The 17,779-nt window shown below is 44.6% G+C and overlaps 1 protein-coding gene across 1 annotated transcript; it reads right to left on the reverse strand.

The window, feature by feature from the left end:
• Positions 1 to 2,071: 2,071 nt before the first annotated feature.
• On the reverse strand, positions 2,072 to 3,068 carry BJ212DRAFT_548759 (uncharacterized protein). The gene has a single exon (XM_041343470.1). It carries the CDS (start codon positions 3,012 to 3,014, stop codon positions 2,490 to 2,492), a length of 525 nt encoding a protein of 174 aa, XP_041198543.1. The 5' UTR covers positions 3,015 to 3,068; the 3' UTR covers positions 2,072 to 2,489.
• Positions 3,069 to 17,779: the final 14,711 nt, after the last annotated feature.

The following is a 17,779-nucleotide window of genomic DNA, read 5'->3' on the forward strand; positions in this document are numbered from 1 at the left end:
GTTGTTAGAACTATCCTAGTTCATAACAGAGACCGCAAATATGCTGAATCATGCATGCCAGTCACTGGCCACCAACTTTGAAGAGATAATCAACTGAGGATTACCCTCGCTTGCTTTGACTGAACCCAAGGTGAATCTTCTAGATGAGTTTGGCATATTGATCAATGAGATGATGACCCATGTTCCTGGATGAGAACTTCCTCTGCCCAAAAGTCTGCAATATCGTTCCAGTCCTCTTTTCATACAGCTGGCAAAAGGAAGTTGGAACCTCACAAATGTGAAGTTCCTCACTGGGGCTTCTGTTGCCAAATGGGTGGTTCTGGTCATTTTTGATGGGTATGCTGCTCCCAGTAACGAAGACATGACCAAAGTGTAGACAGGGTTCAAAGAAGGTTGTCAGAGGTCAGGAATGATATTCACAAACCAGCCTCCAAGTGTTGCAAAAACATCCCAGTTGCCCCAACAGTCTCGGGACAGGGGTCACTTGGAGGGTATAAAGGAAATCAAGCAGACAATCCAGAACTTTATAAAGGGAAAACCAACATTCATACTGGTCCTCCTACCTTTTTGTGACATGAAGCTGTACCCTGGCATCAAACGCATCTGCAATGTTGAGCTTGGGATACATTCTATCATGATTGTCCTGAACAAGGTCTTGAAAAACAAGGGTCCACAGCAGTACTATGCTAATGTCACCCTGAAGCTGAACCAGAAACTTGGGGGCATCAATCATACTCTCAATGCTGAAAGCACATGCTGGCTACTATGAAGAGCACAATGCTCATGGGCATGGATGTCACCCACCCTGGACCTGCCAGCAAGGCAGGCACTCCATCCATTGCTGCAGTAATTGCTACTATTGATAAGTCTTTCACACAATGCCCTGCGAGTTTGAGGTATCAGAAGTCAAAGCAAGAGGTATACTGCTCATAACAAATCATTTTCTTACCTTCATATAACTGACTGATGCCCACAGATGATAGATGACCTGATGGAGATGATGCTAGAGTGACTGAGAGCATATGAGAAGAAGAGTGGTTCCCTTCCCAATGTCCTGCATGATTTGGGAATCATGCATGGACATGACTACTAGGTAGTCCCCCTAAAAGACAAAGTCTGTTAGCTTAGGTATCAGGCTAGTCAACCCATACCTTGGTTTCAAACCTTGGTCATATAGTTCAGTTTCCCCTCTGTGATTCATGAATTTATTATATCTTGAAGAAAAGTCATTTGTGAGATGGGAATCACATAATGACCTAGTTGATATTGTGAAGCAAGAAGGTTAAGGTATTGCCTTGCCTTTGGCTTATTCACTTTGGCTAGAGAAAACCATAGAGAAAAATTCAAAGCCTAACAAAAACCTATCTAAAAAGCCTGTGTTTTGTGTCTTGTTATTGTATTATTATTTCTGAGTTGTTTTCTCTAGTATTTCCTTGATTTATTTTTCTATTGGGATGCTCTGACCCATCAGATACTTCACAAAATTGTACCTACAGGGTATGATGTCATAATGATGTCATATGGCTCCACAGATACTCCTGCAAGTATTCTGTTGAAGGTTATGATGTCATGATGATGTCATTTGTTCTGGAATGTTCTGCTCCACAATGACTCACCTCTGATGTCATTACTCCACCTATGGAATATTCTGGAATGTTCTGCTCCACTTCTGATGTCATTGCTCCGCTTTTTTACTTACATAATATTCCCACACAAAATGTATATAAGGAGGGCCCATTCTCCCCCCAAAAAAATAGGATCTCCCACTTGCAATCATTTGAATCTCAGTTTGAGCTACTCACTGTGAAGATTGTTGCTTACAAAGAAAGCCCCTTTGAAGTACCAAGTGCAGGGAAAAGACATTCCCTTGAGATTACATAAGTTTCTTACAATAGAAACTTAGTTTATTTGAGACCAGCTTCTCACCTAGTTTCTGATATTGACCAACACAAGCTTTGGTCAATCTGTTCATTTGTGAGACCCACTTCTCACCTAGTTTACTGAAATTGACCAACACAAGCTTTGGTCAATCTGATCATTTGTGAGACTAGTTTCTCACCACTTTGTGCCTATTTGACCAACCAGTCTTTGGTCAATGTTGTCTTCTTACTTGAGGTGTCTTATATAAAAGTGGTCAAAAGGCAATGACACCACAATTACACTTTTGATAAGACTGAATGCTGCCTACAACCTCAAGTTTGCAGTCTACAACTTTTCTTCTTTTGTGGTAGATAATGCGGCATTCGTGGGAGGTTACCTGCTATACAGCCCGGTGGTTTTATTCTACCTGGTTGTAAATAGGGGTTCTACAATACAAGCCTAGCTTTATCTGGCAAGACAGATAATGTAGAGTATGTAGATAGAACTTTATCTAGTCTTGTGTTTGACTAGACAAATAGAATAGATTCTGTAGGTAAGTCTCTCTAGTCCTATGTTTGACTAGATAGAGAATAGAGTTTGTGGGTGAGTCTCTCTAGTCCTATACTTGACTAGACAGAAAATAAAGAATAGGTGCGTACTATGCACAAAACTAGGTAGCAAATAATGCTAATGATATTCCCCTGCCTTGATATACTAAAGGACTTATAAAAGGGAACTTGGTAGAAGCTGATTGGATTTCCCTGCCTAAATGCAAAGGGTTTAATCCAAGGAAGATGACATGATACAAGAGCAGATGATCCAACAAAGGAATCTGCAGGCACAGATAATACGGCTTGACTTGGTACTTCTAGTCCTCTGAAACTATATGTCAGATGCACACTAGACAGCACAGGTACAGTCAAGAAAAGAATAAATGATCTCAGAGCAAGTAAACCAAATGTACTTGGTCTGCACTTCCTGGCTAACACAAAGAGTGTCAATGTCAGAGAAAGTGGAAGAAGTGGAGGTTCTTTTAAATGATAAAAGAGATTCTTATTTTTCTTTTTTATGGGTGGAGAAGTGCTCTCCTTAAATACATGAGATGGGAGAAACTGTATAGTACCAAGAAATAAGGTTGGAAAGAGAAATGACATCAGAGTTGCATCATAAATGACCTCATTGTGGAGCAAAGTGGAGCAAAAGTGGAGCCAAGTGGAGCAGAACATTCTAGCATCCAATGACATCACTATGACATCATAGATGGCTTCATAGTATCCAACAGAATATTCCAGAAATTTCTGTGGAGCTATATGACATCATCATGACATCATTGTTACAATCATGGTTACCCCTATCTCTTTTTCTCCTTTCTCGCTCATGTATTACGTCATGACCACACCTTACTGTGCCATCATTAGACCAACTGCCCACAGCTGTATTACATCACAACTGCCATGTGCCATTGCTAGATGATATCATCCTCTTATCTCTGACTCGTCTTGATGACACGTACAATACCAGCCCTAAACCTCTTACATCTATATAAACCCAGTCTTGTACTTAGTTAGAACTTCACTTTAATCTACTAGGTTTTACCTGAACTATCCTTCGCTTAGGACCTCCAATCCTAAGTCATCTGATAACTGATATTCAAGCCGGAGACACTCTCTCTGACTTGTCTTAAGAACCTTACATTTGTAAGGCCTTGATCCAGCTTCAGGCGTTGCTCTTATTGAGTACCTGTTGTCGAGCCCATCCTAGTTCGCCATAACAAAAGATTAAAGTCTACCCATTGACCCTCTCCATCTGAGAGGTTATAGAACCAGAAAGAACTCAGCAAGAGAACGACAACGTTCCCCTGAACCAGAAAACATCACTTGACCAGACGCTCAGGATGTCCACAGTCCCCAACCTCCCAGAATTGAAAGCCGGAGCTCCATCCACCTATGATGGGAGTCCTCATCAGGCCCTATGATGGTTGTATGCAGTTAAGGCGTATTTCGCACTTAACGCTACAATCTATAACACCGATGATAAGAAGGTCATCACTGCCCTTGCTTATATGACAGAAGGAAGTGCTATGGGTTGGGCACTTACTTTCTACACCGAAGTCGACAACTCCATCGCCAAGACCTACGGGACCTTCGCGAACTTTGAAACCAAGTTCAAGGAGGCCTTTGTACCAGCTGATGCCATCGGTACCGCCATGAACAAACTCTGAACGTTGAAACAGATGGGCGACCTCACCTCCTACATCGCCAGTTTCAAGACTCTTGCTGCACAAGCCTCTGTAAAGCAAGACGCCGTCCTGATCATGTTCTTCAATGACGGACTGAAGAAGGGAATCGTCAATTCCATCTATCAGATGGAAACCATTCCAATAGATTTCGACAAGTACGTCGCTGCCGTCATTAGACTGGATAGCAACTACCAAAGAGGAGCTGCGTATTGAACAAACCATCGCACCACCACCAGACCATCAGGACAGCGATATGTACCCAGACCCTCCATTGACCGACAAGATCCAAATGCCATGGAGGTAGATTGGCTCACTGAAGCTGAGAGAAGCGACCATATGAAGAAAGGACTATGTTTCATGTGTCACCACAAGGGGCATATGACCAAAGCATGCCCACAGAAGAGGAAGATCCCCATTCACAGGGAAGAAATAGACGATCAAGAAGATGAGGATACAACGATCCGTCGCCTCGCCGAGGATTTTTGACGTGGAAGACTGGATCAACATCAGTATCTTCCGATGTAGCTATCAGACTTGTACAAAGTATTGGAATTAGAAAGGAACTTCACATTCCTATCTCTCTCATCTCCAAAACTTGTCTGAAAACTGTCGAAACAACAGCTGTTGTGGACTCCGGCGGCGCCAGAACCTTTATCTCCGAAGAATTTGTCAAACTCCATGGGATTCATACACACAAGCTCTCAAAACCATTCCGAGTTACTACTGCGGATGGAAGTTATGCAAAGGGGGGCGCTATCACCCGATATTGCGTCCTTATTGTCAAAATAGATGAATGATCCATGATAGGGAAGTTCAACATCACACGACTTGGTCGGCGTGATCAGATCTTATTAGGGATTCCTTGGCTGCACGCCATGGACCCGATAATCCAATGGAAAGCGGAAATGCTAGAGCTCTCTCGGACAGAGAAGAGTGATCAGATCAAGGAAGAAGTTGATAGCGAATGAAGGAGGAACAAGTTACCTCCATTATTCCAAGAAAAGAAAGACGAGAAAAAGAACCCGGTCCCAGTCGTAGTGCTGCCGAAGGCGCCTCCTGCGAGACCGGTTATATTGAAGGAACCACCACCTCGAGCCACGATAGAAGAAGTCATTGATGAAGAAGAAGAGACCCCACCAGTGCTGCCTGATCTCAACCCTATCCCCGACGATCAAGACGACTCCTTCGACATGAAGGAAGATGTATGGACAGAGAGCTATGCGCCAGCTGTACGCGAAATCTCTGCTTATCATCTAGAAGACGATGAATTTTTGGTTGAATACTCCGTTGACGCCGCCGAGCTCCGAGTAATCACCAACGTTTCACTGGATACCCCATTAACCAAAGACGGTACCAGTGTTGCAGAACAGCGACCTGCCATTGCACCCTTGCCGTGGCCTAACGAGTATATCAAAACAGTAACAAAGCACAACAGTTTGTGTTGGCTGCCGGACTCGAGCAGAAGAAAAAGTCGTTCAAAGAACTCGTCCCTACCTACCTCCATGATTTCGCCGACATCTTCACAAAAGATGGTCTGAACCAGCTACCACCTGAACGACCCGGCATAGATCACTGAATAGAAACTAAACCCGGTTTCATTCCTAAAACGTCTAAGGTATACCCGTTATCTGAAAAGGAACGCACAGCAGTCAAAGCGTTCATTGATGAAAACATAAAGAAAGGGTTCATCTCTGAGTCGAAATCACCACAGGCCAGTGGTTTCTTCTTCGTCGGAAAGAAGAGCGGAGATCTTTGCCCTTGCCAGGATTACCGATACATCAATGAATGGACAGTCAAGAATGCTTACCCACTCCCGTTACCACTCTCCCTGGTCGCTCGGTTACACGGTGCTAAATACTTCACTAAGATGGACGTCCGTTCGGGATATAATAACATTCGTATCCACCCTGAAGATTGGTGGAAAGCCGCCTTCACCACCGAATACGGTCTCTTTGAACCAAATGTCATGTTCTTCAGTCTCTGCAACTCCCCCGCTACTTTCCAGGTGTACATGAATAGGACGTTCCAACAGGAAATCAATGAAGGATGGCTTGTCATATACATGGATGACATCCTTATATTTTCCAATGATCTCACCTCCCATCACGAATGCACCCGACACATCCTTGAAAAGATCTGACAAGAAAAACTTTTCCTTAAACCAGAGAAGTGCACATTTGACGCCCAGGAAGTAGAGTATCTTGGGATGATTATCCGTCCTGGATGCATAGCCATGGATGACGCCAAGACCAGCGGTATTCGGGATTGGCCCGCTCCTACAACCATGAAAGAAGTTCGGTCATTTCTGGGGTTCTGCAATTTCTATCAAAACTTTATATCCCACTATTCCGACATCGCACGACCCTTGATCGACCTTACCAAGAAAAATGTTAAATTCTCTTGGACAGACCAATGCATGGCTGCTTTCTCTGACCTGAAAGAGCGTTTTCTAAAGCAACCAGTCCTTCGAAACCCTGACCCTAGCAGGCAATTTGCGGTCGCTACCGACGCATCCCTCGTTGCTACGGGTACAGTATTGCTCCAAATGGATGATAATGGTGTCTACCACCCATGCGGATATTTGTCACAAACCTTGAACCCCGCTGAACGAAACTACCAGATCTTTGATTGTGAACTCCTCACAGTTATTCACGCTCTGACCGAGTGGTGTCACTATCTGGAAGGAAATCCCCATCCTATCATCGTCTTCACCGATCACAAAAATCTGTTATATTTTAGGACAGCCCAGAAATTAACCCGTCGGCAAGCCCAATGGCAGTTAATTCTGTCATGTTATGACATCGAACTCCATCACGTTGCGGGGACTAAGCTTGTTGCCCCAGACGCTCTGTCCCGCCGTCCTGACCACAGATCAGATTCCCTTGACGATAATATTAATGAAACACTCCTTCCTGATTCCATGTTCGTCCGACTTCTCGACGTCGAGCTCATGACTGCGCTCGCGAACCCCGATCCCACCGACCCTGATCCTATCTTTACCGCCACCTCTGATGCCCTCGATGGTCTCTCCCTCCCTCCAATGAAGTCTGCCCTTGCTGATTGGGCGATCAATGATGATATCCTCTATTATAAAGACTGTGCCTACGTCCGCCCCACTGGCCGGCACCTTGTTTTAGAACGATGCCATGACCACCCCACCGCCAGTCATCCCGGGCGTTTCAAAACTGAAGAATTAGTTAAGCGCGACTTCTGGTGGCCCGCTATGGGCACCTATATTCGTAAATACGTCGAGGGCTGCGCCCTCTGCCAGCAGATGAAATCTGACACCCATCCGACAACCCCTCCCCTTGTCCCCATTCCTTCTGTCGCCACCGCTCCTTTCACCCAAGTCTCCATTGACTTAATCACCTCCCTCCCTCCCTGCGCTGGCTTCAATTCTGTAATGGTCGTGGTCGACCATGGCCTTACGAAGGGGGTAATTCTTATCCCTTGCACTAAAACCGTCACTTCAGAAGGAGTCGCCAAGAAATTCTTCAAATACATCTACTGGCGATTCGGTCTGCATGAGAAGGTTATTTCAGATTGCGGCCCACAGTTCATATCTAAGTTCTCATGAGCCCTTGCCAAACTCTTGGAATATGATATAGCAGCATCCACTGCTTACCATCCTCAGACAGATGGCCAAACCGAACGACTCAACCAGGAACTCGAAACGTATCTTCGGATCTATTGCTGGAATCACCCAGAAGATTGGGTTGAACACCTTCCAATGGCAGAATTTGTGCATAACCACCGAAAACATGATTCCCGCAATGCGTCACCATTCTTCTTAATGATGGGCTATGAACCACGAGCTCTCCCTCATACTCTCCCAAACTCCACCATCCCCGCAGCAGAAGAAAGACTTGCTTCCCTCCAGAAGTCAAGAGAGGAGGCCCTCTCATGCCACAACCTCACTATGCAGCGAATGGCCGAATGAACTCACGGATGAAAGTACCATCCATGGAAGGTGGGAGATAAGGTTTGGCTATCCGGGAGGAATTTGATTACCCAACTACCCTCATGGAAACTTGCGCCAAAACAATATGGCCCTTTCCCAATCACCACCATTCTTTCCCCCATCACATTCACACTCCAATTACCTCCGCAATGGAAGGTCCACCCCACGTTTCATGCTTCTGAACTATCAACCTATCATGAAACTGAGGTTCACAGTCTGAACTTCCACGACCCACCACCTGACATCATCGATAACGAAGAAGAATACGAAATTGATGCAATCTTGTTGCACAAGGGGATGGGTAAACGAAGATGCTATCTCGTATCCTGGAAAGGATATTCATCTGCTAGCAATGAGTGGGTTCCCAAAGAAAATCTCATTAATGCCACCAACACCCTTAAAGCCTATAAGAAGGCCCATGGGCTGTAGGTTTTCCAACAATGTCATCCATTGAACGACTATGCCTTTGCATCCTCCGCATCGAAGAACTTACCGCCGCCATGAACACTGTTGCAGAAGGAAACGCCCACCCATTGACACTCCTTGATTATCAAAACGCTACCGCCACCAACCTCGCCCAGCACGCATCATCCCCTGTACCTTCGCCGCCAACCTCCGACTCCACCTTAACCCTCACCAACAACTCCACTCTTACCGACTACTTCTTGGTCATTGACCAAGTAGAGACAAGCACTCTATTCAAATCCGCCATCACTTCCCAACAATACGCTATAGAAATAGACCGCCTTCTTGGAGAACGAGGGGCAATATCTAGCGGCCTCATAATCAGAATCATTAGAGATGCCAGCCTTATTGACCGTACCGCTGCCCTCCTTGATGATGAGCGCCATCAAACCATTTTCCGCCATCTTCACATACGTATTTGCAACACTGCGATCCGTCTCCTACCTGAGGAAACCAGAGATGCCATTAGAGAAGCTATCCATATCATCACCGAGCATATTGCCCTCGACCCCGTTGCGCGACCACCATCCCCTCATGTCGCTATCCCCGTACCACCGCCAGCTCCTACTATGACTACCATGGAGCATCAGGATGATAATATCCCTCCTATTGCTGTACTTGACGTACCGACTTCTCCTTCTCCTAACCCCGTCACACACACCACACGACGACTCCCGCTTAAAAGAAGATCCTCACGTCTCACCACCAAACGAGCCGCCTCTGTCTCCCCAACTAAAGCACCGTCTAAACGGTTGAGATCCCCATCTCCCCCAAACCAGTCCTCTTCTGTCACAATCGTAAAGACGCCACTGGCTGATAACGTCATATGCCACAACTGCCATGTCGCTGGGCATCGTCATAAGAACTGTCCCGCGTATTACTGCAGAGTTTGCAAGGAATACGCACCCGGTCATTTGTTGGTCTTCTGTAGAGAGTTGAAGGGAGAAGCGGTTATTCCACTGGTGTGGACCGATGTAGGTTTCTACGATGCTCTTGCTCGATGGGAGATTGAGCAAGATGGAATCGCTCATGCCGCCGCAACGGAGCAGACCACCATCACTGAAGAGCAGGATGATCTGCTCTATTCCAACTACGACGCGGACCCCGTCTACTGGGCCAATCAAGATAATTGAAGTCGGTGACTTCATCCGTAAACAAGGGGTAATGTTACAATCATGGTTACCCCTATCTCTTTTTCTCCTTTCTCGCTCATGTATTACATCATGACCACACCTTACCATGCCATCATTAGACCAACCGCCCGCAGCTGTATTACATCACAACCGCCATGTGCCGTTGCTAGATGATATCATCCTCTTATCTCTGACTCGTCTTGATGACGTCATTCTCTTATCTCTGACTTGTCTTGATGACGCGTACAATACCGGCCCTAAACCTCTTACATCTATATAAACCCGGTCTTGTACTTAGTTAGAACTTCACTTTAATCTACTAGGTTTTACCTGAACTATCCTTCGCTTAGGACCTCCAATCCTAAGTTGTCTGATAACTGATATTCAAGCCGGAGACACTCTCTCTGACTTGTCTTAAGAACCTTACATTTGTAAGGCCTTGATCCGGCTTCAGGCATTGCTCTTATTGAGTACCTGTTGTCGAGCCCATCCTAGTTCGCCATAACACATGACATCATACCCTGCAGGTACATTTTGTGGAGTCTCTAGGAGGTCAAAGAATCAAGTAGGTAAGGAAATGAAAGAAAAATATGAAGAAAATAAAGTAGAATAAATCATAAGACAGAACAAATCAAAACACTGGCTTTTTAGATAGGCTTTTGGTAGGCTTTTATCTTTTCTCCTTGGTTATTTCTAGTCAAAGTAAATAAGCCAAATGATAGGCAATAACCTAAGCTTTTGTATGACTATCAACTTTGACCAGGTCAATATATGATTTCTTCATCATATTTGACTTTTCTTCAACATACCATATTTTTGCATGATTGGAGCATGCAAAGTGAAATATTGCACTTGAGTCTGTACTCAAAGTACATTTTGTGTAGTCTGAGGACTAAGCTAACAGACTATGGAAATGTGGGATGACATGTCATATACATGTTCTGCATGATTCCCAAATCATGCAGGACAATGTATTTGTATTTGAGACCGTAGTCTCTACAGAGGATTATCTTAACAAGGAACCATGTTCCAGTGTCTAGATGGTTTATCCTAGACAAGTTTATAAGTTGGGATATAACACAAAAGCTCCGGCTAAGTTAATCACATAGATTGGTTTAGCGAGCCTCCCAAGAACTCACACGTTATCTACCACAAAAGAAGAAAAGTTGTAGACCATGTTAATTGAGGACTGGCAAGAAGTCTTATCCTAGTGTAATTGTGGTGTCATTACATTTTACATGCATTTATATAAGACCCTCGGTTATTAAGACACCATTGCAATGTTTGTGTGAGATTGATTACTTTGGCTATATCATCACAGGGATGGCAGCTATGAAAATGTGAATGAGAGCAATATTGTAGCCCTATATCCAGGCTACAATAGGTGTACTACATTGGAGATGTGAAAACATATCCTTAAAAGGATATAAGCAATTTACTACATGGTATGCATTGCAATGGTTTTGTTGCTGATATTTTTAAATATCAAAATCCTATCAATAGACATCAGTTATGTTATTTAGTATGTCCTATAATGTCATGTGACATGTAAAAGGGTCACCATGATATAAACAAAGCCAAATGTTGAACTTTCTCAACATTCATCATCATGAAAACCCTCTCTGCTGACACAAGCAACCAAATCATTTTTCACCTTAATTTTAACCAATTTACAAGGGAGATCTCACATGCTACTGGTGTACACCATAGTACTATTATCAGAATTCACTCTAAACCTTATTCTGACCTTCAAAAGTCCTCTGGTGGTTGTCCTCCTGTCCTTTCCTCCCCCAATGTTTAGCATGCTACATGGTTGATCAGTATAGACAAGGCTGGAAATGTCACTCAAGTGATAAGAGCACTTCAGGACATCAAGAACCAGTCTATGTCCTCTCAGGCAACACATCATTACTTGAGGAAATCTGGTATGAAGCCTGTAGTGAATGAAAAATACCCTCTTCTCTCCTGCTAGCCTATTATTTAGGGCCTCTCCTGTTCCTTTCCAAGCCTATTTCCTTTCATCTGACCCCAAATGATTAATTTTGGTTTAATATGACCATATGACTCTTTTAAAGTCATCCACTGTCCAGAGCTGGTGACTGATAACAAAGTCTAGTCTTACTCTCCTATACACTTGGATAGGAGAGGGTATTTTTCATTCACTACAGGCTTCATACCAGATTTCCTCAAGTAATGATGTGTTGCCTGAGAGGACATAGACTGGTTCTTGATGTCCTGAAGTGCTCTTATCACTTGAGTGACATTTCCAGCCTTGTCTATACTGATCAACCATGTAGCATGCTAAACATTGGGGGAGGAAAGGACAGGAGGACAACCACCAGAGGACTTTTGAAGGTCAGAATAAGGTTTAGAGTGAATTCTGATAATAGTACTATGGTGTACACCAGTAGCATGTGAGATCTCCCTTGTAAATTGGTTAAAATTAAGGTGAAAAATGATTTGGTTGCTGTTATGGACTAGGATGGTCATAACAACAGTAGCTCAATAAGAGTGGTGACTGAAGTTATATCAAGACCTTGCAAATGCAAGGGTCATAAGACAGGCCAAAGAGAGTGTCTATGGCTTGAATATCGGTCAATACAACTTAGGATTGGAGGTCCTAAGCAAGAGATGTTTCTGGTGAAAACCTAGTAGATTAAAGTGAAGATCTACTGAGTACATGACCAAGTATATATAGTAGGTAAGTGCTTTAGGGCAAGCACAATGAGTCAGAGATAAGGGTGAGTCATCTAATGATGGTGATAGCGATCACGATGTAATACAGTGAAGGAGGAGATGAGTCATCTAATGACGGCAATAGCGATCGCAATGTAATACAAGTAAGCAGGAAAATGAATAGGGGGCAAGTGTAACTGTAACATTACCCCTTGTTTAGGAAAGAAGTCACCGACTTCAGTTATCTTGGTTAGCCCAGTAAATAGGGTCATCGGAGTAGTCCAAATTGAGCAAGTCGTCTTGTTCCTCAGTGATAGGGAGTGATTTATCGGCTAGCTCAGCAGCATGGTAAATGGCATCCTGCTTGATCTCCCAGCGAGCAAGGGCCTCATAGAAGCCAGGGTCAGTCCATACCAGTGGAATGACTGCTTCTCCTTTCAACTCCTTACAAAAGACTGATAGGTGTCCAGGTGCATACTCTTTGCACACTCAACAATAGTACGCTGGGCAGTTCCTGTGACGATGTCCGGCGGTGCGGCAGTTATGACACACGACGTTATCAACTGGTGCCATTTTTTACTATAGTGACGGCATTGGAATGGTTAGGGGGAGAGGGAGATCTTGATCATTTGATTGTTTTGTGCAGGGAGATGGACGTGGCTCGCTTGGCAGCGATGCAGGAGGATCTGCATCTAACAGGGTATCTGTGTGTAGTGGGCGTGATGGGGGTAGGAGGTGGAGAAGCTGGTATGTCAAGTACAGCAATAGGAGGGATATTGTCATCCTGATGCTCCACGGTAGTTGCTGCAGGAATCGGCGGTGGGACTGGAATGGCAATATTCAGAGAGGGGGGCGTGTGACTTGGGTCGAGAGCAATTCATTCTGTGACGATGTGATAGCTTCTCTGATAGCTTCTCGAGTATCATCAGGCAGAAGACAGATTGCAGTATTATGAATACGTATATGAAGATAGCGGAATATGGTTTTGTGACGTTTGTCATCAAGAAGGTTAGCGGTGCGGTCGATGAGGCTAGTGTCCCTGATGATTCTGATAATAAGTCTGCTAGATATCGCTCCTCTTTCTCCCAGGAGGCGATCTATCTCTATAGCGTACTGCTGGGATGTGATAGCAGATTTGAATAGAGCACTGGTCTCAACTTGGTCAATGATAGAGAAGTAGTCGGTAAGGGTAGAGTCGGTGGTAAGGGTAGAGTTGGATGATGGTGGGGAAGCTATTGGGGAAGATGCGTTATTGGTGAGGGCAATGGCAGTGGCAGTCTGATAATCAAGAAGGGTCCACGGGTGAGCATTTCCTTCGGCTACAGTGTTCATAGCAGCAGTGAGTTCTTCGATGCGTTGTATGCAGAGGTGTAGGCGTTCAAGAGACATGGTTTCTGGATTCACAATCAGTGAGCCTTTTTATATGCAGCAAGGACGTTGGTGACATTGCTAAGGTTTTCTTCTGGGATCCATTCATTACTAGCGGAAGAGTATCCTTTCCAGGACACTAGATAGCATCTTTGTTTACCCGTCCCTTTGTGTGATAAGATTGCATCGATTTCATATTCTTCTTCGTTATCGATGACATCTGGGGGTGGGTTGTGGAAGTTCAGACCATGAATCTCTGTTTCATGATAGGACGATAGTTCAGAAGCATGGATGTGGGGTGAACCTTCCATTGTGATGGTAATTGGAGTGTGAATGTGATAGGGGAGAGAACGGTGATGATTGGGAAAGGGCCATATCTCTTTGGTGCGAGCTTCCGTGATGGTAACTGCATGATTAGATTCTTTCCCGATAACCAAACCTTATCTCCTATTTTCCACAGGTGATATTTCTGTCCATGGGTTCGTTCTGCCATCCGTTGCATAGTGAGGTTATGGCAGGAGAGTGCTTCTTCTCTAGATTTCTGGAGCAAGCGGAGTCTATCCTCTGCTGCAGGGACAGTAGAGTCAGGAAGTATATGAGGAAGGGCTCTTGGTTCATATCCCATCATTAGGAAGAATGGTGAGGCGTTGCGAGAGTCATGTTTTCGATGGTTATGCACGAATTCCGCCATAGGAAGATGTTCCACCCAATCTTCAGGGTGGTTTTGACAATAGATTCGGAGATAGGTTTCGAGTTCCTGATTAAGACATTCAGTTTGACCATCAGTTTGGGGATGATAGGCAGTAGATGCAGCTATGTCGTATTTTAAGAGTTTGGCAAGGGCTTTCAAGAATTTTGACACAAATTGTGGTCCGTGATCAGAAATGACTTTCTCATGCAAGCTGAATCGACAGTAGACATATTTGAAAAATTTCTTGGCGACCCCTTTGGAGGTGATGGTTTTAGTACAAGGGATAAGAATTACCCCCTTCATAAGCCCATGGTCTACCACAACCATGACAGAGTCAAAACCAGCACAAAGAGGAAGATCCATGATAAGGTCAACGGATACTTGGGCAAATGGAACCACAGCGACAGAAGGGATAGGGATGAGGGGAGGCATGGTCAGATGGGTATCAGATTTCATCTGCTGACAGAGGGCACAACCCTCTATGTATTTACAGATATAGGTACCCATAGAGGGCCACCAAAAGTCCCATTTGACTAGTTCTTCAGTTTTAAAATGCCCAGGGTGACCAGCGGTGGGGTGATCATGACAACATTCCAAAATAAGGTGCCGGCCAGCAGGGTGGATGTAGGCGCGGTCTTTATAGTAAAGGATATCATCTTTAATTGTCCAGTCTGCAAGAGTGGATTTCATGGGGGGAAGAGAAAGACCATCTAAGGTGTCAGAGGTGGCTTTGAAGATGGGGTCGGGGTCGGAGGGATCAGGGTTTGCGAGAGAGGTCATGAGTTCAAGGTCAAGGAGGCGGACAAACATGGAGTCGGGGAGAAGGGTCTCATTGGAGTTGTCTTTAGAGGAATCTACTCCATGGTCGGGGCGGCGGGAGAGTGCATCAGGGGTGACAAGTTTGGTACCAGCAACATGGTGGAGTTCAATATCATAGCAGGATAAAATCAACTGCCATTGGGCCTGTCTCTGGGTTAACTTCTGGGCAGTTCTGAAATACAACAGATTTTTGTGGTCTGTAAAAATGATGACAGGATGAAGGTTGCCTTCCAAATAATGACGCCATTCAGTCAGAGTGCGGATGACGGCGAGGAGTTTGCGATCAAAAATCTGGTAATTGCATTCTGTGGGGTTCAATGTCTGTGATAGATATCCACATGGATGATAAACACCATTCTCATTGGTTTGCAGCAATACTGCACCAGTAGCAACGAGTGATGCATCAGTAGCTACTGCGAATTGTCTTCTTGGATCTGGGTTTCAGAGGACTGGTTGCTTTAGGAAGCATTCTTTTAGAGTGGAGAAGGCTAATGCGCATTGTTCTGACCAAAGGAATTGGATGTCTTTCTTGGTGAGGTCGATCAGGGGTCTGGCAATGTTGGAATAGTGGGAAATGAAGTTTCGATAAAAGTTGCAGAATCCCAAAAATGACCAAACTTCTTTTACCATTGTTGGGGTGGGCCAATCGCGAATACCGTCAGTTTTGGCAACATCCATAGCCACACACCCAGGATGGATGATCATTCCCAGATATTCTACCTCTTGAGCGTCGAACATGCACTTCTCTGGCTTTAGGAATAGCTTTTCTTTACAAATTCTTTCAAGGACATGCCAGGTTCATTCGTGATGAGAGGTGAGGTTGTTGGAGAAGATCAAAATATCATCCATGTATATGATGAGCCATCCTTCATTGATCTCTTGTTGGAATGTCCGGTTCATATATGCTTGGAAGGTAGCAGGAGAATTACAGAGACTGAAAAACATGACATTGGGCTCGAAGAGACCATATTCTGTGGTAAAAGTGGCCTTCCATCTATTGTCAGGGTGGATTCGAATGTTGTTATACCCAGAATGGACATCCATCTTTGTGAAGTATTTTGCACCATGCAGCCGAGCGACCAATGACAGTGGTAATGGGAGAGGGTAGGCGTTCTTAACTGTCCATTCATTGATATATCGGTAGTCTTGACAGGGACAAAGGTCTCTGCTTTTCTTTCCTACAAAGAAGAAACCGCTTGCTTGCGGCGACTTTGATTCTGAGATAAAACCTTTCTTTACATTTTCATCAAGAAAAGCTTTGACCATGGTACACTCTACTTCCGATAACGGGTACACCTTGGATGTTTTGGGGATAAAGCTGGGTTTGGTTTCGATATGATGGTCTATGCCAGGTTGCTCAGGTGGTAACTGATTAAGGCTGTCCTTTGCAAAGATGTCGGCAAAATCGTGGAGGTAGGAGGGGACAAGTTCTTTGAATGATTTTTTCTTCTGCTCAAGTCCCGCCGCTAACGCAAACTGCTGTGCCTTATTACTGGTTTTGATGTATTCCAATTCCATCGGCCATGACAGTGGTGTAACCCTGGATCGTTGTTCCACAACACTGGTACCATCTTTAGTTAATGGAGTGTCCAGTGAGGTGTTGGTGATAATCCGAAGCTCGGAAGCATCAGTGGGATACTCAACCAAAAATTCATCATCCTCAAGGTGGTACATCGCGATTTCGCATACGGATGGTGCATATTCTGTGGTCCATACATCATCCTTAGTGTCAAAGGAATCGTCGTCATCATCGGGGATGGGTTCAAGGTTAGGGAGTACAGGGGGTACTTCTTCATCTGGGACCTCTTCTATGGTAGCCCAGGGTGCTGGTTCCTTAGGTGATGTGGTTGTGAACATTTTCGCAGGAGGTGCCTTCAGCAGCACTACAACTGGAGTTGGTTCTGATCTCGAGCCTCCTCTCTTGAAGAGAGGTGGAAGATTATTCTTCTTTCGTTTGGTGTCGACTTCTTCTTCAATTTGATTGCTCTTCTCAGTTCTAGAGAGTTCTAGTGTTTCCGCTTTCCATCAGATTACTGGGTCCATGGCACGTAGCCAGGGGATCCTGAGTAGGATCTGATCACGCCAGCCAAGCTGCATGATATTAAATTTTCCAATCATGGATCGTTCATCAATCTTGACGATGAGGACACAATACCAAGTGATAGCGCCCCCCTTTGCGTAACTTCCATCTGCAGTAGTAACCTGGAATGGTTTCATGAGTTTGTGTGTTCGTATTCCATGGGTTTTGACAAAGTCTTCAGAGATAAAGGTTCTGGCAGCGCTGGAGTCAACAACAGCCATTGTTTCGACGGTTTTCAGACGAGTTTTGGAGATGAGTGAAATGGGAACTTGAAGCTCCTTTCTGATTCCAATACTTCGTACAAGTCTGATAGGTACATCGGAAGATACTGACGTTAATCCAGTCTTCCACATCAAAAATCCTTGGCAAGGCAATGGACTGTTGTTTCTTCACCCTCTTCATCATCTTCTATTTCTTCACGACAGACTGGGGTTTTCTTCTGTGGGCATGCTCTGGTCATGTGCCCCTTCTGGTGACACGTGAAGCA

Source organism: Suillus subaureus, assembly GCF_016647635.1.
Source record: "Suillus subaureus strain MN1 chromosome Unknown BJ212scaffold_3, whole genome shotgun sequence".
Taxonomy (NCBI): Eukaryota; Fungi; Basidiomycota; class Agaricomycetes; order Boletales; family Suillaceae; genus Suillus; species Suillus subaureus.